Below are 25,765 nucleotides of genomic sequence, written 5' to 3' on the forward strand. Positions count from 1 at the left end.
AGGTAATGAAGTTGTGTTGGAGAACAGCTTGTATTGGAAGAGAAGCATTTATAAGAGGACAGGCTCTGACTGAAGAGAAAGGCCAACAATGATAATAAACGGAGCGTCACAAGAGAATGACTTTAATACTAAAGTAAGAAGAGAAGCCCTCCAGAAAAATGATGATACTCTCAAATATTTCTGCAAAAAGATCATTTTACACAAGTCAGATGTGAAGTAAAGAATGTCTACTGAGGCTATAAAAATGTTGCTAAAATAATTAATACCAAAAGATCAATTTGAGTTAGATATTTTAGTAGTGTAAGAATTAATGTCTACTTGTAATTAGTACCTCAATTATTAGACAAAATACATTTTTAGATTTTTTCATTTTTCAGGGAAAATTGCTAACTGCATTTTTATTCTGTTTACTATGAATTTGGATTCACCTTAAGAGTTAACAAAGGTTATGGGAAAATAGCTATTTTCTCTACCGTGGAAACACATAATGGATTTCTTCACTATTTGAACTCTTACCTAGGTAAAATTGCAAATGTTTATGTTAGAGACTCTTCATCCAGTGAAATTTTAACCTTTTAGCTGAACCAAAGTTGAAATGAAACTCGAAGATTAGCCGGAAAACAAGACAAGCTCTACCAATTCTGATATGGTATCCAAAGAGGAAGCAAGGTAAGACCTTGGCGAGGAAACATACCTTGTAGATCAACTGAGAATAGTAATCCGAAACCCCTTCAAGGGTAGCACTGCCAAAAGTTCCTAGAAGTCGGTTCCCACTATTAAATTGGCCACTGCCATAAGGAAGAAAGTGCGCAAAGTTCACTCCAATGATTGGTTCCATTAGAGGGAGCAGAGAGAGCTGCTATTAAAAAACACATTGAAGAGTAATGTACACGGTCAACAAAACAGAGTGCTTCTCAACTTTTCTAAGACCCGAGGCAACTTAGTCAAACAAGGCTTGAGAAAAATGAGACTTAAAAATTTCAAGTATCACAATGTTAGAGTAAGTGAGAGAGACCACAGAATCTCTGAGATATATTTAAAAATGAGCTTTATTCTGATCTGCCTTAAAGGGACACTGCCAGGCAGCCGACAAAAAAAGCACATTCCTTATGTCTGCTCGGCAAGAATCGGGGCGTGAAGGGAGGCCGGGGGCCCCCAGGAGCACTCGTAGTGGCTGTCTCCCACCTTCTGTAACAACTACAAAGGTGTAAGAATAGAGTTCACTAGGGGAGCCCAGCAGCCGCGTTGCCTTGCGTTCAGAGTCACAAGTGACACAGACGGTCGTTCTTGGTCCCGAGGCCGCTTCTGAACACAGTTTGGAAAGCTGGACCGTCAGCTACCAGTCCACCTATCTCCACCGTAACTTTTGGGCGCGCGCTTTTGCTTCCAACTAGGAAATCTACTAGACTCCTTGGTGACACATCTCTTATCCCTGTCACTACTTTAATTAGGAAATACGGTGATAAGGTTTCAGTTTCACAGGGCTGAACACGCATGTGACGCCTCACTTCTTCACATTTTCCCAAGAAGTGGCTACGAGCGACTCACCTGCTTCAGGTGCGTAAAGGTGTCGGTGGCAGAGGACAAGGCGCGTTTCTCCTCTTCGTCCTTCCGCCTTTTCTTCGAGCGCGGTGCGGCCTTCTCCCCCACCCTCTGAGTCCGTTTGCTTCGCGGTTTCTTGGTCTCACTTCCTCCATCCGTTTTTGGCAAGGGGTTGCTGCCACATCCAAAACCACCTTGCATCTGAGCCCCCAGAGTTTGCTGACGTGATTGGAAAGGTTAAGAGGTAAGTACAACATTCACGTGTTCGACTGAGCAGTTCCCGCCAACCCGGTTCCACCCTAGGACACCCTAGTGCCCTCCTCACAGGGGCACTGAAAGTTGAGGAAAGGCAGCGGCATCAGATGGTCTGTTTTCTGAGATGCCATCCCCGTTTTCAAACGTTATTCTCAAGTATGGCCACTGGCGAGCCACAAAGCTTGAAGAAAAGGCGGGATGCTTAAGGGTGGCTCCTTTCCCTCGCGGAGCCGGCGTCCCTCCTCGGCCGGACCCCACGGGTGCCGGCGCCGCCCGGGGCTCCCCGTCCCTGCTCTCTGGCAGCTCTGGGGCAAGGCGCGCTCTTAGCCACACGGCTGTGCTGGCCTCTGCGGAGTGGGCTGAGACTTATTTTGGGTTCCCTTAGGGATGGGGGAAACACAAGGTCTGCAGAAACCACGGACAAGCTCCAGAGCCTGTGCACCCGGGCTGAGACGAATGGCTGGCCTCAGATCAGTAAAAACAAACAACGCTGGTCATCCAAATCAGCTCCCGATCGTTAATGCGACTGACTAGTGACTACCACGTGCTTACAGCCAGTGAAAAAGGACCTGTATGATAGCAAATAAACCCTTTTTCTTCTTTTGTCTTTACTTAATGGCTAAGAAGTGAGAATAAACCAGTTCTTGAAGAGGCTTTTATATACCTAAAAATACCTAAAAAACGGTGGGGATTTTTTTAGGGGCCATTATTTCTAAACTTCATAGCTATACTTTGCTATATAGGCAGCTACAGTTGCTAGACTTTTCACGCATTCTGCACGGAATCTTCGCGGGTTTGAAAATTCTAGTTTCCAGTTTTACTCCGAATGGCTTAGAGCATGCGTGGCAACGTTTTTCTGCAAAGAGCCAACCAGTAAATATTTCAGGCTCCGCAGTCCATGTAGTGCCTGCTGTAGTGAGTCAACTTTCTGCCTGGGCACTCCAAAGCAGCCACAGAACGCTCCGAAATGAACAAGCATGGCCGTGTTCCAATAAAACTTTTTAAGTTCATGGAAACTGAACTTAAATTTCATATAATGGTCACCTGTTGTGAAACAGTTCTCTTTTTTAGATTTTTTTTTTCAACCACTTGAAAATGGAAACATCACTCTAAGCTCAAAAAAGAAAGGGTAAAAGGTCTAAGCAGACTCAGACTACCCATCCCAGGGGGAGATCGATGGTTCTCAAAGAGTAGTTCCCAGACAGGAAAAGGAGGGCCAGCTGGGGCTGGTTAGAGATGCAGATTCCCCGGTCCCACCACAGACCCACTGCACCAGGAACTCTGGGACTGAGGTCCAGCACCCTGTGTTCCAACAAGCTCTTCAGGGGATGCTGATATAGTCAAGGTTCAAGAACCACAGGCCTAGAATTGGGTCTCTCCATATCCATATGCGTAGGAATCAAGTGGGATCTTATTTAAAAACATATTCTGATTGGGAAGTCTGTGCTGGAGAGTAAGAAGTTGCATCCCTCACAAGGGCAATGCTACTGGTCCCCAGCGTTGCACTCTGAGTAGCAAGGACCTAAGAATTTCTTACTGGCTCTTAAGACATTAATAACATAGTTGCTTATTAAGTGTGGATTGGTCATGCACTTTAAGTGCTTTGCAGACATTATCTCTAAGCCTCACAATTACCCTTAGAAGCAGGTATTACTACATTTCAAAGAAAACTTCTAATTATAGGAGAGCACAAAAGATTAAAAATCATCCAAATGTCTGCCTGAGATAAAAAGTTAGTATTTTAATATATCTGTGTTCAACCTTTTACCTATGGCTACACACATTGTGTTAAAAACACAATGGACACACATTCTTTTATTTTAGTGGCTTGACGTGTTGTTTCCCATGACATTAAGTATTCTTATATAGCATAAATTTTAATGTCTGCAAAAAAACCCCACAAAAATCTCATTCAGATATAGCTTTATAGATACTATTTAAGGGGCACCTGGGTGACTTAGCTGGTTGAGCATCTGACTTCGGCTCAGGTCATGAACTCGTGGTCTTGAGTTCAAGCCCCACATCGGGCTCTATGCTGACAGTTCAGAGCCTACAGCCTGCTTTGGATTCTGTGCCTCCCTCTTTCTGTCCCTCCCCCGCTGTTCTCTCTCTCTCTCTCTCTCTCTCTCTCACACACAAAACTAAACATGAAAAAAATTAACAAAAAAAGAAATAATTATTTAAATTTATTTTCTTTCTCTTAAATTCTTTCTTTTTTTCTCTCTATTAGTAGAGACAGGACATTAGCTATTCAGGTGGTTACATCTTTGCATATTTCAGCATTTTATCTTCCTTATGCCAGGTTCTTAAATATGGAATTGGCAGGTCAAAGATATGCACCTTTTACTACCACTACCAGCACAGTGTGTTTTATCTCCATTAATCCCCTGCTAACCCTACTAAGTAGGGAACAGCATTATTCCTCCTGTGTCCAGGTGACGAAACCACGGTACAGAAGGGCTGAACCCCCCTAGACCACACTCCCGCTAAGTGATGACGCGTGATCTTCATGCCGGCTGAGGAGTAACCTCGTACACTCTCCAGGAAGGCTCCAGGGCTGAATGGCAACTGGGAGGGTGCTCTTCTCCCAACCCCAATTTGTGTGTGAAGGAACAGACAGCACGGAGGGAAAGCGGGTCCGTCCAACTACTGCCGCGACAACTTTGCCCTCCGTGCGACTACAAAGGACATGGATTTCACCGTTTGTGAAATGGGGACAGTAAGTGTTCCCGCCACGTGACTAAATGTCATCTTCTGGCAAGCGCTCAGCACAGGCCACCTGCCTGGGATACGGTAAGGCATCATGAGCCCCGGTAAGGTGGCACCTCTACCCCCTGCCACCCTCCCAAATGGATAGGAAACCGTGTGACACAGACCTAGCATTTATACACACAGGACTGATCTCACTCCTTTTTCTATCCTAACATCCTCTACGGTTTTTAAACCTAGAATCATCAGTATTAGGACTTAGCTTCAATTCAATACACTAAGTACTTACTATGTGCTAAGTACTGAGAATCTAAAGGTGGTCAAGATACGCCCTAGGCCCTCCAAGAAGTTATTTAAGTGGTAGTATAGAGACTACTGTGTGAGCACATGGCCACTGACACATATTTGAGAATGGCTGAACTGAGAAAGGTCTGGAGAAGATGATTCTAGTACCCAGTTTTAAAAGAAAAGTAGACCCTGACCAGATATTAAAAAAAAGACAAGAGAGAAGTAGGCAGAAACAGCAGCATATGACCATACAGGGAAGCATGAAGTCAGCAAGAGCTTTCGGGGACTCTGCAAGGAGCTCAGGGCTCCTAGGGGCACAGGACGCAGCAGAGAAAGTGGCTACACACTGGGCATATTTGGTTGGGGACAAACAGGACTGGAAAAATATTACCACTCACATTTACAAAAATTACCCGAATCCATCAGGCCAACACTCAATCTCGACAAAATTGTCAGACAAGAGAAAACACAAAGCCAAAACACTTGCAAAAAGAATGGCTTCATTAACAACCTTAAAATTGAAAATCTAAACTAAATATACCACTTCACCCCATTCAATTAAAAAATGAAAACTGTAAAATCCCAACTGAGAAACACTGTAGGGAAAGCTTTCTGAATACACAGTAATGGCAATGCAGCTTCTGAAAGATAAGGAAGCAAGAGCATTCGAAGCTGACCAACTCTTAGGACCCAGAAGCCCCCATTTGGGAAAGAGCTCAAGCAAGTTCACTGAAACGCAAGGGATGGAATCCTGCAAAAGGTACATTCACAAAGAACCTACACACACGCGCACACACACACACACACACACACACACACACACACACACACACGCACACGCAAACTCAATGTTTTGTAGCTTGGAAAGGGCAGAATTTTGATACGTGGGAAACTATAAAGATAAAATATCTCTGTGGAAGATTCCACTTGTGTGACATCAAGTATTAATACACTGCAACACAATGGATACCCAATATGAGTTACCCCTGAGGGCTCCCAAGGGTATTGACAGGGGTGCAGGAGCGATCTTCTGTATTTCAAAGAGGTTAACAGAAACTGCATACCTATTTGCAATAAAGACATTGACATCCACTTTTTGCTTTAGTTCGAAACTCAATGTGGCACTAATGAGACACATGTTACATATGAAGTGCATTAGTATAGGTCTTTGATAAAAAAAAAAAAAGTAAGTTATTACTTAATATAGGTTATGGGCGTGAGTCAAAACTTGGGCTCCATAGAGGTAGAAACAACAAAACTGAAATTTGTCCTCTTAGAGAAGAAAGTTGCAGAACCACGTTGGAATTAATATAGTGGTTGGCACCAATGTGTCGTGACTGTGATTTAAAACGAGAGGGGAAAACGCAAGCCGGGATTCTCACGGAGCACACTTACCAATCCTTCGACTGGGTTCTGCCTCTCAACCACTTTGTGATCCTTCGTACACGCATCTTCCGAACAAAAGCTGCCTTCAGGCTTTTGACTCAAAAGGGAAGATGACTTTTTATTTTTCAGCAGATGCTTCAGAAGCTCGTTGCCCGAATCTCCTTTGGCAGCAGGGGCCCCGGCAGGAGGGGGAGGGCTCTGCCCTGAGGAGACAGGACCGGCCCCGGCTTTCTCCTCGACCTTATTTCCGGCTCGTTCCTCCAGGTCAGGCCCGTCTTGGCCGGGGCACTGCTGGGGCTCGGCGGTCTCCAGCGCCACCTCTTCCGTGGAGGCAGGGGTTTCCACGGAGTGCTTTTCCGCCTCCGCCTCCGCGAAGGCGGGTCGGTTTGGAGCTCCCTGAGCTAACTCACTCTGGGGCAGCCTGCTTTCTAACTCTGCGCACAGCTGGCCGGCGGCCGTGTCGGGAGTCGACGGGCAGACGGGTTCCACCAACTCGGGTTCTCCTTGCTGAGGAAGCTCGCCGGGTGTGTTCACGGTGGGCGTGGAGGTAGTTTCTGAGATACTCGGGGTGGGGGGAGCAGTTATATCTGAGTGGGGAGTGGATGGTGCCTTGGTGGATTCCACATCATCGTCTTTCTTCTTCTTTCTTGTTCTTTTCTTTTTCCCCTTTTCTTCTGGGATTATGTCAGAATACAACTGAATGAGCGACTGGGTCGACCCTGGGTGACTCTGTCCGTGGGCTGCGGCAGGGTCTTGGCCACACGGGAGACTGCCACTAGCTACTGCGGGTGCCGCGGGTAATGCAGGTGCAAAAGGAGGCCTCGCTGGGGACTGCTGGAAGCTGGCCCCAGAAAGACCTCCGTGTACCTGCTTAACAGAATGGAAGCCGGGGCTTCCGCCAGGAACTGACGGCGAGTCCGGAACGAACGAGGGAGGCCCTATCTGCCTTCGCTCACTGGTTTGCATGAACGTTGGGGTGGGAGGGGAATTAAGAGATCCCTGTTGGACGCTCTGCCCCATCTGCTGTTGGTGTTGCGGAGACTGCTGAAGGGGCCGTGGCGGCTGGGTAAAGTCACAAGGCAGGTCGGAGCTGTAGAACGGAAGCTGGGACCGCATGGGGCCATGCGGCGGCACCCCCACCCCCTGCTGCAGAGCCCGTTGCCTGTCCACCTCTTGCATGAGCTGGATTCGCTGTCTTTCCTGCTGTTCTCGTAAACGTTCTTTCCGCTCTCGTTCCTGGAAACTCTCACTGAAGGGGTTGTTGTCGTCAAACTCCACCCGTGGGGGCGGTCCACTCTGGGGATTTGCACTGGACACCGTCCCTGGCGCCGGCGTGCAAGTTCTTATTGGTAACTGGGCAACGGGAGGCTGGATCCTGGCAGGATTGAGGGGGAGGTGGGCAGGAGCACTGGCAGGCTGCCACGCCGGCAAACCGGGCATTCTCGCAGGGCTGGAGTGACCAGAAATCACCGCGTGCTGCTGGTGCTGCAGCTGCTGAGGCACCATGGGGAAGCTGGGCTGGCTCATGGCAGCTGGGGTGGCACCCGGAACCAGGGGTGGCTGGGGCGGGACCCCTGGCATCACGGGAGGCGGCGCCATGGCGCACTGCTGCTGCTGCTGCTGCTGCTTGATCCGATAATCTTCTATCAACTCGGCATGCTCCTTCTGCTGTTTGCGGATCTGGAATGATAAAGCGAGGCCTACTCGTTTATTCCACAGGTATCAAACCAAAGCACTGGCTGAGGATTATGGTGGGGGTTATACGTAAGGCAGCTAGATCTTACAGAGGCAAGAATCGCAAAATATCAGACCGATCAGCACCAAGGACGGCCAATCTTTTTAACAACACGATTTTCCTAAAGTCACCTGTGAAACTTCGTTAGATAGGATAGGATGTCCCCAAAACAAATTCAAAATATGTTTCTGGAAAGACATATCTTAAAACTCTTACTATGAGAGTCATAAACTATCTGAGCCACACATCAAAAGGTAAGATACAAGTCTTATAAGGTACATTAATCCACAAGGTTGGAATGACCAAGATTTAACTGAAGCTGTAACCATTTCAATAAGATTTCATTTCTGAAGTGCATCAAATCACACAGGTGGGAAGACACTGTGAAATGTGTGAAATAACGGCAGGGCACCACACCCACCCTCCCCTCCAGGTTAAAAAAGATCGGGTGGGTAAAACCCTTTGAATTTAAGGAATAACATATTTCTAAAAAATATCCAAAACGTCGAGGGAATACTTTGAATGGTCCCTAACAGGCTCCTGATATAATGACTGGCTTGTGTCATCGAACTCATTCCAAGACCCCTGTGCCCCGACGTGCCAGATGCTACAGACCATTTGCAGTTAAAGATGTAACCCAGGCCCCGAGGTGCACCTTGCTTAGGAAGGGCAGGCAGTGATGCCAGGGGCTACACGTGTCCTCTGGAACCATCCAATTTTAGATGCATATTACACAGTACACCGAGCCCAGTGGTTCTAAATGTTTTCAACTTATTGTCTTCGGTTTCCCAGACAGACTAGCACGTTCTCTGCACATAAGGGTTTTGGTGGGTCTCCAGGGCCCGTAGTGCTAACATTTTCTTCTCTCCTGACCAACGACTGGCTAGAACTGGGGAAGTACCACGGGCCTGGTGGGGCAGCAGTACATGGAACGTACCTAGAGCATTAGCTGGAATACAGAAAGGAGGTCATCTGTGCCTTTCCCATGACATTTTAAAATACTCTTCAACACGTTATCCTCAATCGCTGATCTTAACGAGATTACACTGGACTGCTGGCAACTCTACAGTAACAGATGATGTGTTTCATTTCCCAAGTACAGTATTAGCTTCTCAATAGGATTTGGTCATGGATATGCAAAAGCTAGGCCCTCATCATAAGGAATTTATAGGAAGACACCAGAAGGCAATGAAAGTGCTAAAAATACTTTGCAAGAAACACCTATCGTTGTAAGAATTTCACTTGCAATAAACAAGGACCCAGAGAGGAAATTTTGAGAGAACCCCCCTCCCGCTCTAGAACTGTCCTAATTTTAAACAATACGGATCATGTTACAATCACCTTACTGTTGGCACATTCTTGTGGTAGCTGAAGCTTGGAGACGAGACATCTGGGCCCCAAACCCCTAACCCGATAATCAGCTAGGAGCCAACATGTCACCTACCTCTCTGACGACTCACCAGACTTTGCCCGTGTAAAACGGTGACAATACTAGCTTCCTCAAAAAGTTGTAGACAAGGTTAAAGAAGACAACGTATGTGAATGTGTTTACCAGAGTGTTCACTACACTGACAGCGCTCTGATTTTTATTAAGTGAGTCTACTCTTTCTCCTATTAACATCTGGATTACTTTTCAATTTTATTAAAAAAAATTAAATTGATAAAAGTAAAACTGACTTTTCTGGTGTACAATTCTATGAACTTTATCGCACGCAGAGATTATTGTAGCCATCGCCACCATCAAGATACAGAAGAGTTCTGTCACCCTAGAAGATGCCCTCATGCCTCCCCTTTGTCGTCAAACTCTCCTTCCCCCACCCTTAAGCCCTGGCACCCCCTAAACTGTCATCCATCCTGTAATTTTGTCATTTTCAGAGTGTTATGTAAATGGAATCTGCACATAATCTCCCTGGATTAGCTTCTTTCACTCAGCACAAGGCCCTTGAGATCCATCCAGGTTCTTCTATATCAAGTTTGTTCTTCTTTACTGCTGTGTAACATTCCAGTGTATGGACATACCACATTTTGTCCAACTGTTCATCACTACAGGATACTTGAGTGTTCTCAGTTTTTAGTGACTATTAACACAGCTGCTATTAGTATTTGTATATAGGTTTTTACGTAAACCTAAGTTTTTAATTCACTTGGGTAATTACTAGCAGTGGGCTCTTAACCCATTTTGAACGCTGTTTTATTTTAAATAAAAATTTTAAATTTTTATTTCTTTTTAAGCATAATTGTTATTTCAGTATGAACATTTTGAGAAACATCTGGTTTACAATGGAAGGTAACAGCAAAACGGTTTCGTTTCTGAGGAATGAGTCTTTCATTTACACGAGATATACCGATGTACTTTAAGACCAAGATATCGAGAAGAAACAAGAAAAACATCCCATGAAAGAGAACCACAAGAATGCTTCCAACTACCTGTTCTAGCTGTTTCTGAACCATGCTCTGCTGTTCCGTAACATGCTTGAGTTGTTCCGCATCCTCTTCTGGAAATTCCCGCCCTGCTTTCTTTGCAGTCCGTTGTTTCGCGGAAAGGGCCTTCTTAGACTTTCTGTGCGCGCCAATTTGTTCTTCGAGATATTTCTGCTGCATCTGAAGAAGCTGTTGGGTCTCCTGAAGCCATTCTTCATACTGTTTACGTTGTGAATCATCTAAAGGAAAAACGAAAAATTCGTCTGTGTTAATTTTCTAAAGAATCCAACAATATGAAAGTCACACAGATCCATTTTGTAAGGAAATGCAGTTTCACCATGACTGTGTAATAGATGGTATGAAAACATAATACTAAGTATTAGACCAGAATATAACTATTAAATAGGAGACTTTAGAAAAATATTTATTCGAGGAAACCAAAGAATGCAGGTTTTAGGACACGTGTTAATCCCATACTTAGAAATACTGTAACTCCAATCTTTAAAAAGCACAAGACTTTTATCTAACGAAATACTTCTTGCTACTGAAGTACGAAATTCTCTAACCCACATGCCAAACTATCTGTCAAGTTATATATGTTTACTGCATTAACTCAACTTTACAGAATGTTAAGTATTTGTGGGTTTTTTTAAAGACATTTTTTTTAAATGTTCCAAAGAAACAAAGTTAGGTATGTACTATTAAGGTCCAGAGCATGGATTAGGTATCATTTCCCATGCTAATTTTCATAAGTTTGTAAGGTTTTTCCTATTTCTTAACAGTGAAAAAACACCCTAAACTTTAGGGAAGGGAGCCTGACCTCTTTTAGATGGGACCGACATGAAGCCTACGTTTTATAAAGGAAATCCGTAAGTTAAAAACCACTGGTAACTTTTATGAATTTTGTAGTCTGTACTTCTATAAATAAGCAAAGGTATAGAATAATTATCAACCAAATAAACTCTTTTCTATTTTTATGACTGTCATAAATATCTCCCCAAATAGTTAACTCTCTTCATTTTGTATTCCTTCTTTATTCTTTAAGGGCACTTTACGTTACTGACGCCAAATCCCAAAAACACAAAAAAAGTCATCTTATGGTACTAAGATTCAAAATATACCTTTTTGACTCACTATAAGACAAAGAAATGAATAAATACAATTCCAAGAAGGACATTAGCCGAAAAATTACATCAATGATAACAGAATATTGTCATACAATAAGAATCCAACCAAAGCCAATGGGCACAATAAAGCCAGAAAAAGCCAGTTGGTTATAGTAGTTTACTTGATTTTAATGCAAATATGTATTCAAATTATAATTATGATTAATGCAGGGGTAATTTCAAAAGGTCAGACTTTGGGTTTGTTCCTAAACCCAGAAGTTCCAGTACACGTACGAACTTGGTATCTAGTCTACTAAATTTGAAGGGCATTTTTCAAGAACAGGCTTTTTCACAAGATTTCAGAAGTTCTGCTTCTGGTAGAATGAGACCTACCGCAAGGAAAGCCTTTCTGGTTTCTGGAACCAGGAGAGCAGAGGTGAGCAAAATGAAAAATAATGGTGAAAAAAAAGTTAGCTAAACAGTCTGAAGATTTCAGAAAGGTTCAGTTTGGGGAGAACTTTAAATACTATCCTGAACCACCTTGGGACCCCTGAAGATAACTAGAAAGGGTTCCACGGCATCTTGCAACCTTGACCTTCACACCATGCTGCTAACCCAACTTTTTTCTAAGCATATTCCCTTTGTTGTTCCCATTTAGTGTCCTTGTCACTTAGGGAGACAGTCACGAGAAACGAGAAGTGGTTTAATTCTACAGATTGTAAAGTGCCCGATCTATATACAAAAACAACAACATTATTGAAGAGAATGGGGAAGACGGTTTTTCTGTATTAAAATACTTATCTCTAGCTATAATTCTTCATGCACAGAGAAAAAAAGCAACGAAAATACATGCCTTCAGGAAAAGATGCCTAACAGGGCAGTGATGTTTCATTAAAGATGAGGGCACTTAGACTTAAAATAACACACCTAAGCTAATTCCATTTTTTTTTTTTTTTTTTAAGAAAACACAAAAATAGCGCAAACAAGCAATCCCCAGAGAACACATAACTTATTAGATTTATACTTACTGACAAAGCCTGGACCAAAATTTGGAGGATTAGGCCTAGAAATCTGATGTGTTATACTGCCATCCTAAAATAAGTAAAATTTACAAATAGGTTTATTCCACATTTCAGTTAAAGGGGGAAAAACTTAAAAAAAAAAGATATAGAAAAAGAAAGAAAAAGAAATGGAAGGGGGGGAAACCCCTTTAGTTTCCTAAGACATCTCTAAAGCTTCAATCTTTATAAAAATTGGATAAATTTTGTGGGGACAACCTAATTTCTGAAAATTTAGAACTATCTCTGAACTATTTTCTAGATTTTAGTTGAAAAACAATTATGCTTGAGGTAAGGGATTATTCATCAGAAATATAATACTAGGGCACACAAAATATTGTTAGTATTTAGCTAGAGATCCACATAAAATTCCACTTTTTGATGAAATCTACCCAGTTTTTCCTGCAATTAAGACATAAATTCAGGTTCCAGATTTACTCAATTCCACTCTGTAACACAAAGTTATTTACAAACAAAAACCACTGTCTCTAACATGCACAAATAATAAAACAAATATACACTAGTTAAAAACATTAGTCTTATTTTCTAATTAAATGCCTTATTTCTTCCAGGGAGACTGAATAGTTATTAACCTAACGACTCCTTGGCAACAATCTGACAAATAAGATTAACTCTGAGAAAAACATTTACTCAGTTGTTACAAGTGGTGCTGGACCTGAGCTGCAGACAAGGTCACAACTGTCAGTGTTACCAGCAGCCAGAAAACTTCATGACTCCGTGTCATACTGCAAAGCAGGTGGTGAAACATCTGACCGATCCGAAAACTGGGGTTCAAGAACTCGCCCAAGGTGTACCGGACATTCACAGCGGAACTGAGAGTTTTAACTCCGCTATGAAGACTATGCTTTTTCCACTGTATCACATGGTGCCTCTCTCTTCTTCAATAATGAAGAGAATGTATTATCGGCATAGTAAATCTAAAGTACAAATGTCACGGCAAAAAAGAACATTTCAAGAGACATGGGTAGTAGGTAGCTTTTCCCTTTCTTTTCCCCCCCAGGCAGATACGTGAAAAACTATCAGTGAAGAAAACACTTCATTCCGTGACGAACAGCTCTACTCCTCTGGACATTGCTTGGCACTAAACGTTTAAATATGACAGTTAAACCTGGTTATTACGAATGTAAAGTATCTTAAAAAAACTACATTAGTCCAAGGAATAAACAGAATACGACTATCGATAGCTAAGTAGAAGGATTATAATCATTATTTTCTACTTTATAGCAGTTTTACATTTTAAATGTCATGGATGAATTCCAAAACGTAGGGCGTGAAAACGGTTTTTTGGTGGAGCTCAAAGTAAACAAAAGCAAGACCCCGAACCCTACGCATTTGGTTTCCCTCCAAATGACATCCTAACTCTTAACTATATAGATCCTTTTCAGAAACTGTCGATTTTTTAACCTCAACTGGTCTCTGCCTTAAAAAGTAACAAAACGTCTTTAGTGCTGCTGAGCCAGTAATATATTCTGGCGGTGTTTTACGGTTTCTACTACTTTCTAAAAGTGGCCTGACTTAGAGAGTCGGGTTCGGTAAGAAACACAGGGAAACGCGGCGGCTACGGGCACTGGTCACGAGCGGCAGTACCTGGGCCATCGCCTGCGGGAGGAGACTCTGGCCTTCGCTGGTTTGCGCCCCGGTCACCGACTGGCCCATAAAGGGGAACCTGTGGAAACGAAGTACTGAGTGTCAACATGATGAGCGTTTAGGACGAAAAGCATTTTGCTTCTTATCTGTTTTGAAAACTGCTTTTAAGCGCGTAACCATGTTTTCTTCCAGGGAGAAAGCGCAACGGCGTCAGAAACACGTGCGAAAGCCCCACTCAATCGTCACCCTGCAGTCGTGAGGTGGGGACGCTTTCTGCTCCCACTTCACTTACGGTGAGAGGAAGATGCGGAGATCACGTAACCTCCACCACAGCCACCAAGAGGCTGCGGAAAGATGCCAGCTGCCAACCGGGCTGCTCCTGGGGTCTCACTATTACAGGCCTCACTGTGCCTTAAAATAAAATTAATTCATGTTTTCCGGATAAAAAATGTAGTGAAGGCACTTCTGACATAAATTCTTAGAAAATTATTTCTTGTTCCGATCATTGCCCGGAGGGGGACAATGCACACAGTAGGTGATGGCGATTAAGAGTTACAATCTTCTAGTTACAAAATAAGGAAGGAAGGAGGAGGTGGAATGTAATGCAGAGGGAATACAGTCAGTAACACTGTGACACTCTGTACAGGGGCAGACGGTAACTAGGCTTTCCGTGGTAACCATCTCATAATATAAATATCAAATCGCTACGTTGTACACCTAAGACTCATATGATACTGTAAGTCCTTAATTATTCTGCAATAAAAAAAAAAATCCATAGCCTATTTTGTATTCCAAACTAAAAGATGTCTCTCAATTTTAAAGCAAATCAAAATTTGTCATTGACCAAGAACAAGTCTTGTAAGGCTAAAACTGTTGGGCAAAATGTGACTTATGCTAATTAGAGCTATAAAAACTTCACAGAACATTACTGCTTTAATGAAAACACTTCCTCGAGAGTTACCAAATGCTTTAATACAGCAAGCGTAATGCCCAAATTATATATCAAATATTGTACATCAGTACTTATGTACCACTGCAATTTAGAATGTATGCTTTTTAAGTTTTTTACTCAGGTTTTTGATTTACCTGTCACCTCCCTGCCCCCATTACAGTCCTGATCTGGAATGATCTCTGGATCCAAATAATCACTCACTGTCCGTGTGCCTCAGTCAACAGCACTCTGGTTGACGGAGGGACTACCCTCAGCCCCTCTTCAAAGCACTCAGAACAAGAGCAAACAATCCTAACTGTGTCTCTCACTGGGAGAGGGACCCATGCTGAGAGATCACTGGTCTAATTCTGAGGCTCCTTTTTTTTTTTTTTTTAAACTTGAGGTCTCTGTTTTACATTAAGAGCTAAATGAAATTTAGCATTTCCTTCCATTTTGATACAGGCAGCAAACTGCACTTTTTAGCACTACCGTGACTTTGTCACCAACCGAACTCACATTATTTTCATAATCAAAGTTGCTGTGCACACCTCATTGGTCATTTATGTTCATCATTACATACTTGAAAATTATGGTAGTTATCAGATCTGTTGCTAAATTTACTAATGCATTAAGAAGCATATAAACCATAATTTTAAATTTAAGTAACTATATTTCAAATATAATTGATTTCCTTGTAATACTACGTTTTTGGTTCTGCATAGAAAACATCAAGAAAGAATTCAAAGACTTCACTGGAATGTCAAAAATGGTCGTAACAAAAAGTTAAAAACCTCTGTAATAGAGAAATTGTGGTAACAGATGCTGTGCAATAATGAAAATCATTAGAAACTACTATTCTCCTTTGACCTCAACAATGTGTCGTGACCATATCTAAGGTATATCTTAGATATACCATATCTAAGGTATATCTTAGATATACCATATCTAAGGTATCTCAACAATGGAGAAGAACTATACCTTTAAGGATTCCCAATTTACCTGAAACAACATGTTGATCTTAAATTCATGCAGATTTTATATTCAACTCCATAATCACCCATAATCCTTTTTATTAAAAAAGTCCTTCAGCATGGTAATTAGGCTAAATTGAGGCTCCATGCCTACTCTGTTGACAGGTTCTCAACCGCAACACACAGAAGAGTAAGCCACGGTGTTCACTAAAAAAGACACACCAGCACCCTCCTCAGATATTCTGATTCAGGAAACCTGCAGGTGAGTAAATGAACCTACGCTTTAAAAAAAAAAAAAAAAAAAAACTACCACAGGGGCACCTGGGTGGCTCAGTCGGTTAAGCGTCCGACTTCAGCTCAGGTCACGATCTCGCGGTCCGTGGGTTCAAGCCCTGCGTCGGGCTCTGGGCTGACAGCTCGGAGCCTGGAGCCTGCTTCCGATTCTGTGTCTCCCTCTCTCTCTGCCCCTCCCCCATTCATGCGCGCGCGCGCGCGCACGCGCGCGCTCTCTCTCTCTCTCAAAAATAAATAAACGTTAAAAAAAAAATTTAAAAAAAAAAAAAAAAAAAAAACAACTACCACATAATTCTGATAGTAGTCCATAATCAAAATTTAAGAAAGACTGCTCAATGGTTATTTAATCCACCTTGGGGAGCATAAACACACCAATTTCAGAAATCCAGAGTCTAACAACTCTTACGGTCTTCTTTAATGCAGAATTGCCATTTTTCTGCTAGCAGTGAAAAGACTAATTCTCTAACCACTAACTTTCAACTGTCCCCTTGACATTTTTTTTCTGATTCAAATTCAGTTTGGGGACGTTTTATTTTAGAAACGAATTCACCGTTGCCTTAACCACTCAGGATCTTTTCTGAAATGTCCCACATTTTCTCTGCATTGCTCGTTGGATGGAATACAAAAAAATAGTCACAGGCTTAAGTAAACTATCTTCTTTTCTCAACAGAACAGCTTTCTCTCTATCGTCTTGTGTATCTTCTCATCTTCATCAATTTAGGTTGAAAGACTCTCTGTCCCAAGCAGCTTTTAGTTAGATTAACTACAGGCACTGGAAAGAACACACACTTAAATACACCAGCTTTCCTGACTAAGTCAACCTTCCAACCATCCTCTAGATGTTTTATTACGTCTACCGTAAAACTAATGGAAATTAAATCCTTACGTTTGTATAGCATTTTGCACTCGATCACACCCAGCTGACCTTACAACCAACGTAAGTATCTAGTGTTCATTCCCGGGATATATAAGTTTTTTTAGTTACTATATGCTTTTTCTAGGAACTAGTAATAATTCACGTACTTCTTGAAGCACAATAGAAACGAGAAACATCTTCACCTACCTGTTCATAACCATGGGTGGCATGCCCATATTGTTTTGTGCCATTACTTTATTTATGCCTTTTAGGGCCACCATTTTGGCTTTCATTATAGGATCTGTAATTGCATCAAAATCTAAAGAAGAAATATTTCAAAGTTACTTATTTCATAATACTTGGCTCAAGTAACACTAAGAGATAAAGTAACTATCATAAACATCATGTCATCTATAGACTCATAATCCTCATAATAATCACTATTACAGCTTTTCGTACCAGGCGAGGAATTCCGAAATGCTAATAACCTTATCCTGAATCTAATCTCATCTCAGCAATCCATAATTGGATAATGCTCCAATACCTGAGTCGTGCAAAATCAGAACAAGAAGCCTGCCACATTTACGGGAGACGACGGCAATCATCTAAAGCACGCAACTCCTTTTCATCCAAACTTCTGCCAGGCTAATCAGAACGGCTTCCTTAGTAACGCAGCATCATGAACAAGAAACTGCGGTTACTTCCAATACTAAGAATGCCACCAAACTGGTTATCACTTTTAAAAGTAAAACACGTCTGTTTCTTGAGGGTGCAGCTTGGCAATAGGGACAGACCTACTGAAAAGAAGCCCTCTCTGCATGTAAATGAAAACCGGATCCCCTCCCAATAGGACGAGACTGGTAAGGTCTATAGGGCAGAGCGTCAATCTTACTGTTTAGAACGAAGCGCTCCTTTGACACGTGTGCCTCGATCACAAATTCTTACTATTGGACGCACTCGGATGTTTTACGGGCTTTGGCTGTTTTCAAATTCATAAGGTATTGGAAATAAGTTAAAGAACTTTATGTGACCAAACTTTGCCAAGCACTTGTCATACACCAAGGACAGTGGGAAGTCTATTTCTATCGTAATTTCTTGAAATTCATCTTTCAGTGACTCAAAATACACGGGAAGCAAGAGGATGCCTGCCACTTCTGTCAAACCATCCCGTAAGAAAGAGAAGCGAGGTCTGAAACCCAGAGCTTTGAAATCTCCTGATTCCTGGGAGGAACCTAACACTCTTTAACTGCTTTCATCTTGAAGCGGAAGGAGGCACAAACACAGGACTCTCGCTGCTCTGGTCCACGTGTCATTTTAACACCGAAATCCCGGAAGCTTCCCGCATGCCACCCTGACGCCCACAGCCATGACTATAAAAGCCAAGGGCATTCCTACCGATGTTAGGGAAAAACGGCTCTGCCCGCTGGCGGATCATAGCTTGCATCTGTCTTTGCTGCTGCTGCTCCTGCCTCTCTTGATCCAGAAGGTCCTGCAGAAGCAGAGGCTGTTCCTCCAGAAGGAGGGGCCTCTCTCTACTCTGCTGGGCTAACGTGGGAGGGATCATCAGCTGCTGGGGTCCAGACTGGCTCGTGAGAGGCACAGTTTGATTTGCAGGTTTTCCGGTCCCAAAACCGTGATTAACTGGTGACTGACCCTGAACGAATCCTGGATTTACCTGCACGCCCTGAGGAAAAGTGTGGTTTACCCTAGAGACTACTGGCACGTTAGAATTCATGGTACTATCCAACATGTGCCCGGGCGGTGTCATTAAAGGAGGCGGCAAACTTGACAGGTGACCGGATGGTGAGGCTGGCAGCGTGGGTGGAGGGGACCCCAGGGGCCTGACGTCTGAGTTATCAGACTTTTCATTAGCAAGTAAACTCGAGAGAACGGGAGTTGATGCGGTTATGCCGCAAGAGTTCATCACGTCTTCCGCAGGCAGCTGCGCGGAGCCGCGGACACCTGGGGTGGAGCCAGTGGCTTCTCGGGGGGTTCTCTTCTCCAGCAGATCCGTGTCGCAGGGCTGCGGGACAGCCTTTTCTCCGTCACTGACATCTGTGTGAGCTGAAGCCTGTGAGCTGGGGGTGCCGACGTTGTCTTTACTCTCATTGCTTTTCTCACTTTCACATCTGCCTTCCCCTTTAGAATCCGGAGACAGTACTTCTGTTTTTATCTCACCGGTACCAGTGGATTTTTTCCACGGAGAAGGTTTATCAGAAGGAACCACAGTCTTGTCTTCCTGCTCCTTCATTTTTGGCTCAACAGACCCACACTGATTATCTATCTTATCATCGATGGGAACATTAAGGTCTAGTTCCTCATTAAACATGCTTTTCTTATCTCCTAGGTCAAGTTCTGGATCTGTGTACGCAATGATATCAAATTCTCCTGACCTTAAGAGGTCATCCAGGTTGGGGTCATTAGTTTCCAAATTACCTAAAGTGTCCAATTCATCTCCCTTGCCGTCCTCTGTGTCTAGATTTAAATTTTCGAGATCTTCATCATCCAAGTCTTTGACTTCCACTCCCTCGAGGTCTTTAACATCTAGCTCCTTTACAGATGGGTCATCAGTATCGAGTTTTTCTTCAAGACCATCAGAAGACTGGGTGGTTATCTGTAAATTATCAGATGCTGTTTCAGCTGGTGTAGATGTTGACAAAGAGGCCTCTGGGAATTCACCACCTAAGGGATGACTCAGGGACCTCATGACCATAGAAGATGAATGGGCGGGATGGCTTTGGTCTTGCTGCGATGGTGGCACTTGTTCCAAATTTGGATGCAAAGGTAGCTGGGTTGGCAGGCCTTGAGAAGGTCGTCTCAAGGGCTCTGCGTGTCTAGGGCCTGGAAAGTCTGGCCGGGGAATGAAGTTTCCATGTCTTGGATGAGAAGGTGCCTCTAGAACACTGCCGGGAGGAGCAGTGAAGGGCAGCCGCGGCCTTCCATCGGGCGCCCTATGCCTCAGTTCAATAAAAGCTTGACCCAGTATGTTATGCTGCTGAACCGGCAGACTCTGTGGTGGAAAATGCTGAGGGAGGCCAACTGGGTTATTCATCTGCGAGTTATTTAAAGGCCTCGGCATGTCTACGGACATCGATCTTCTCAGCTGTGGAGGAGCTCCAGACCCCTGTATTTGCTGAGGAGGTGCAAGGAAGCGTTCCTGACTTGACAGGGTACCATGACTACCTCCTGGAAATCCAAATCTTTAAAAAAAAAAAAAAAAAAAAAAAAAAAAAAAAGAATTAGAAGAAGTAGAAGAAGTAAATTGTTATTATTAAGTATCATGTTGAATTTACAGTTGGGTTAAAAAGGAAAAACTCTAGATTAAAATCAAATGCAAAATTAATGATACCCAATAAAACAACTTAGCAAAACAAAACTGGCACCATTAGAAAGCACTTATAAAGTATCTATGTGCAAGTAATTCTTGCTAAGTACCCTATAACGTACACCATCTCTGAGCTCTAAAGGCATATGATCTAAGACAACATAACCTGCTACCAAGCAGATGGAATCAATTGTTTAGAAAGAAGCTTAATACTATTGCAGTGGAGTAAGAGTCTTCTCCTTTTTCTATATCTATGGAGGCTGCAAGGAGCAGGCTGACTGGGGGGATGCTTGAAGAAGGCTTATAGGCCTTCTGTCCTTGAGAAGACAAAGGCACAGGTATGATGACTGGATAGACTGATCTATGTGCTTGAGAGGAACAACTACAGAGGCATTAAGAGATAAACAATGACAGGTATAATGTGTAAAAATTTAGTAGATGAATAAATTGTAGGAGTATTTTTTTTTTAACATTTATTTATTTTTGAAGGAGAGAGAGACAGAGCGTCAACAGGGGAGGGGCAGAGAGAGAGAGAGAGAGAGAGAGAGAGAGAGGGAGGGAGGGAGGGAGACACAGAATCCAAAGCAGGCTCCAGGCTCTGAGCTGTCAGCACAGAGCCAGATGCGGGGCTCGAATTTGCAAACTGTGAGATCATGACCTGAGCTGAAGCTGGACGCTCAACCGACTGAGCTGCCTGAGCGTCCTAGGACAATTTTTATTATTTACACTGTAGCTCACTCTAGAAAGAACTAAAGGTAAATTATAAGTAAATATAAAGCAGAGCAATAGGTATAACTGAGGAAGAAAAAAAGGAACGTTAAGGATAAGACTGTAACATGGCGGTAGGTATTAGACTAAAACCCACATGTGAGAAAACTAAAAGCACATCGTAAGGAACACTCTATTTTAACATGTTTGGCTCCAACCTTTCTACCAGCCACTTCAAACAAACAAACAAACAAACAAACAAAACCACTAGTTTCACAACCCTCTCTCACCGAGAAAAGTTCCTAAAGGAAAACATCCCATCAATTTGGAAATCGCCACAATTATTGACAACATAAGTTCAAAGGGAAAATTCAGGGACAGGACAATACTCGCTCATCACATCACAGGAGGCTTTCACAGAATGTGGTAGTGACATCTTAGAGGTCTGACTGCTGTGATAAACCACATCACTGCGGCCGTAACGTAACCCTAATTCAGCCAATGCTTAATAACCAAGGGAATGTTTTTAGAGTCTGTAGAGTTCTCAGAGGTTACGAAAAGAAAAACCCATGACCTCCCATTAGTGGAAAATAACACTGATTATACCTCAAAGGAAATCGCAAAGTGAAAAGGAGTAACAGCCTCTTAGGAGTAACTTCATTTGTCTATTTCCATCTAGTAATTCAAAGCTGGCACGAAACTGAAAGCATTACCTAAATCCGTGAGGTCGCATCCCCATACCAGTAACATCAGGAGGATAGGGTCCACGTGGATCTTTTGGGAAAACTGCGTATCTGGGTCCCAGAGGAGGGACAACAGGAGATCTGATGCTCCCGGGATAGGGGGGCGGAGCCCTAGCAAAAGCCTGGCTGATGCTGTCCGGCTGCCAGTGCTGCAGGGGCGCTGGAAGAGGCCCCGCTACTGCATCCTGGGACCCCTTCTCCTGCCGACCTGCCATCTTCTTCTGCTGTTGCTGCTGGAGAATGATTTCACGTAACTTCTGCCGCTGGATGGAAAGAAACGAAGATCCCTGGGATTTCTGATAATGAACGAACGGCTTAAGTCTTAATACTTCCAAAACGTCCTGCGAAAAATGCTTAAAATATCTCAGCGTTCAAAGTATTGGAGAAAACACTAGTCATACTTAACTACCCAACAGATTATAAAAACAAAGTAATAATTTGGATACTTTTTTTTCCTTGCCACACAAGTATCCCAAAATGGAAAGCTTTCACATTTAAGAGTCAAATTTTTGAACAAATTCATGACAACCAAAAATCAGATGCAGAATAAATCAAATTCAATTGTATTATAATTTTACCAATTTCATTTTCCTTCTTTGCAGAACAAATTCCACAGAATAAGAAGATAAACTTTAACATCTGTGTAGAAATTACTCAGCTTAATGAAACGCCTAGCTTTCCGCAATGACACATTTAAAACATCTATGAAGATACAACGTGTTTTTACCTGTCTCAATTTCTCTGTATCTGCTTGCGACATGTTTACGGTACTCTGCGTCTCAGTGACCCCGGAAGTTGGTACAGGTCCAGGAAGGTGGGAGACGCTGGAAAATTGTTGGCTTTGAGAACTCATTGGAGAGTTTGAAGGCGCGCTGAAGCTCCCCTCTGATCCAGGCCTTGACTGACCAACATCATGGGCAACTTGACTTGTTCCAAAAGAGTCAGACTGAGTTCTTGGAGTCATTGGAGGCTGATCATACGCATCCCGAGTGGCAGACGGGGAAACTCGGCTGAAAGTTTCTGAAAGACTAGGTCCAGGTGGCCTAGGACTTGGGGAACATGTATCAGGCGGCCTTATCAATGGACCGGATAAAGCTGCTCCTCGATTTTGTGCTGCCTGCAGGAAAGGATCCTGATTTGGCATGAGGACCGGTCTTGTCATCGAGGACCGAGGAAAACCCTCTGAAATCCTTGGCCTTGGTGCTGCTGGTGGCTGAGAGTAAGGTCGTGGTGTTCCAGGGGGATGCGCATAGGGGTCCGAATGCCTCTGGTTCGCGGCCGGCGGCACAAACAAGTCTGCTTGTGTAGGCGGCCTTGGGGTTGGCGGCTGCTGACTGTAGGGGTCAATCGTGGCGGGCCGGGGAGTTCCAGGAGGTTGAGAGTAGGGGTCTGGGTTGGAGCGAGATGTTCCCGAGGGTTGGGGGTAAGCATCTACAACAGGGCGTGGAGTCCCTGGGGGCTGGGAATACGGGTCCTGAGATGTCGGCCTTGACATGGTACCAGGCTGGGAAAAAGCCCTTGAGGGATGGGCCAAAGACTCATTTGTTGCCGGATGTGGGGTCAGGGGAGGCTGGCTGTACGGGCCACCTGACTGGCTGTGAGAAAAGTTATCTCCAGGTCTCGGTGCGAACGCAGGCCTCTCGTAAGGGTCCACAGACAGTCGCCTTGGTGCCTGCGACACCGGCCCATAGGGGTCCTGGGAAGGTGGAGGGGGCTGCATCGGAGCCTTGAAGGGCCCAGGGCCACCGTCGGGAGGTGCGGGTGTCAACAAGGGCCGGGCGTACGGGTCAGGAATCCGCTGTCTCTGGAACACATCTGCCCTGGGAGACGGTTTGCTGAAGTGATCGCTGGTGCCAGCTGCCAGAGGGCCTTTTGCAGTCTGCTCGGCAACCACCGGAGACCGGGGGAGGCCCGAGGGCTTGGGAAACTGGTCGGTCATCGTAGGCCTGGGCGTGTCTGGAGGCTTTGCATAGGGGTCACCATTTGCCGTGGAGGAAGCACAGAAGTCTCTGACTGGGGACGGCCTATTTGCCGTGGCCTCACTCACCGGAGCAGGCCTGGGGACTGGGGGCAGAGGAGCACAGTTTTCCACCAGGGCAGTGGAATTTCTTCTGGAAAACCCGTGGCCCCCAGGAGGTGGTCTCGGAGTCCCAACCATTTTTGCATAAGGATCCACTGGGGAGGGTGGCCGGGAGTGAGCGGACCCAGCTGAAAACACCTGTGGTGAAGGGGGCTGACAGGTCTGAGGCTGTGACAGACTCTCCTGGACGGGGCCTCGGGCCGGGGCTGCAGCCGGGGGAGGAGCCTGCGGTTTCACGAACACGTCGTCTGACGACGTGGACGAGGGGGCGCCGGGGAGCTGCTTCGGAAACAGGTCCTTATGGAACGCCTGCGCAGGAGACGCGTTCCCGTTGCCAGGCTGGGGGGTCAGGGGGCTCTGTATGCCGTTGCTCGGCGTGTCCGAGCCGGACGGGGCCACGGGGGGCTGCGCGCCAAACTGCTGCTGCTGCTGCTGCTCGTTCTTCACCTGTTCGAGCTTCTGCGTGGCTTCGATTTTGGCTTGCTGCTTACTCTTCTGGCGCATTTGCTGCGAGACAGGAAAGAAGAGGCACTCGCGTGGTTAAGGAAGAACGTGACTGTCGCGGGAGGAAAAGAGCCACGGGAAATTAGCGTGTCGGAGGTCACCAGTCGCCAGACTGCGCCCGTGTCAGATTATAAGACTACAAACTCCGGAAGAGCAGAGGTGATTATAAACTCCACCACAGAGCACCCTGGCTATGCCCCGGGCAATATGCTATTTGCAACATCTTAATGAGCTTCCCCAGTCGCCTGAAATACAGTTTGCTGAGAAAGGTGGGTATTTTCGCAATGTCTATTTATTTACTTTTGAGAAAGAGACAGAGAAAGAGAAAGCAAGAGAAGGGCGGAGAGACAGGGAGACAGAGAATCCCAGGCAGGCTCCGCACGATCACAGGGCAGAGCCCGGCACGGGGCTCGAGCCCACGAACCGTGAGGTTGTGACCTGAGCCGAAATCCAGAGTCGGATGTTTAACCGACCGAGCCGCCCAGACGCCCCAAAGGTAAGTCAACTTTTAACCACGTTTTCAAACTCTGGTAAGAACTATCTTCTGAAATAATGACATGAATTACGTCCTGTCCTCTCGAAAAACAAAAATACAATCTAAAAGCAAATTATTTTAAAAAACCATATACCTGTCTAAATTTCCATTCCTGTTCATGTTCCGATTCTCTTTGCTTTAACGGATCTTTAAAAAGGTCCGAATCAATGCGAGAGCCAGGATCGATGCTGTCTTGCTGTTGCTGCCTCTTCAGGGGATCATTTGACATCTGTACTTTATTAATGCGTAAAGCAGCCCTGTTATCTCTGGCTTTTTGCTTTGAGAAAAGGAGAAGAAAGTTATCTCCCAGCAGACGTTAACATGTTTCGAGAAATAAAACTTATGATGAACTTTCTAAGAAAAAGTTGGGTTAAACGGTTGAAGGGAATTGAAATAGAATCCTTCAGAGCTTCTGGACTCTTGTGCCCAGAAAGCATCCGGACACTACCCCACCCTCTCCCGTTTTTAACGCATGTCGCCTCCACAGAGGACACCTCTCTATCTGAGCCAGGCCGGAGAACCCAGAGGTAATCTGCCATTTTCAACCCTTATCTTCACAGACCCTTCAAAAACGGAAACATCGGCATCCCTCTTAATTTAGAGAAAAGGAAAATATCAAGTCAATCCTCCAAATCTAAACTCTGGAATTTGGAGCTTAGCATTGGAGAACACAACCGAGGAACGCTAAAACTACACTACCACCTTAGTAT

The 25,765-nt window shown here is 44.3% G+C and overlaps 1 protein-coding gene across 23 annotated transcripts in view; it reads right to left on the reverse strand.

Annotated features, from left to right (window-relative positions):
• The window catches only part of KMT2C (lysine methyltransferase 2C), a 285,648-nt gene that overhangs the window by 20,175 nt on the left and 239,708 nt on the right, over positions 1–25,765 (reverse strand). For 18 of the 23 annotated variants that reach the window (XM_023250762.2, XM_023250761.2, XM_045053043.1 and 15 more), the window contains 11 exons: positions 25,150–25,332; positions 22,664–24,523; positions 21,907–22,199; positions 18,556–20,360; positions 17,368–17,479; positions 14,109–14,187; positions 12,471–12,534; positions 10,343–10,575; positions 6,190–7,860; positions 1,549–1,761; positions 695–859 (listed from right to left, as the gene is read on the reverse strand). In XM_023250762.2, the coding sequence (XP_023106530.2) occupies positions 695–859; positions 1,549–1,761; positions 6,190–7,860; positions 10,343–10,575; positions 12,471–12,534; positions 14,109–14,187; positions 17,368–17,479; positions 18,556–20,360; positions 21,907–22,199; positions 22,664–24,523; positions 25,150–25,332 (6,678 nt within the window). The remainder of the gene's footprint in view (positions 1–694; positions 860–1,548; positions 1,762–6,189; positions 7,861–10,342; positions 10,576–12,470; positions 12,535–14,108; positions 14,188–17,367; positions 17,480–18,555; positions 20,361–21,906; positions 22,200–22,663; positions 24,524–25,149; positions 25,333–25,765) is intronic. The other 5 variants (XM_023250775.2, XM_045053053.1, XM_045053052.1 and 2 more) reach the window with 2 other exon arrangements.

Source organism: Felis catus, chromosome A2, assembly GCF_018350175.1.
Source record: "Felis catus isolate Fca126 chromosome A2, F.catus_Fca126_mat1.0, whole genome shotgun sequence".
Classification (NCBI taxonomy): domain Eukaryota; kingdom Metazoa; phylum Chordata; class Mammalia; order Carnivora; family Felidae; genus Felis; species Felis catus.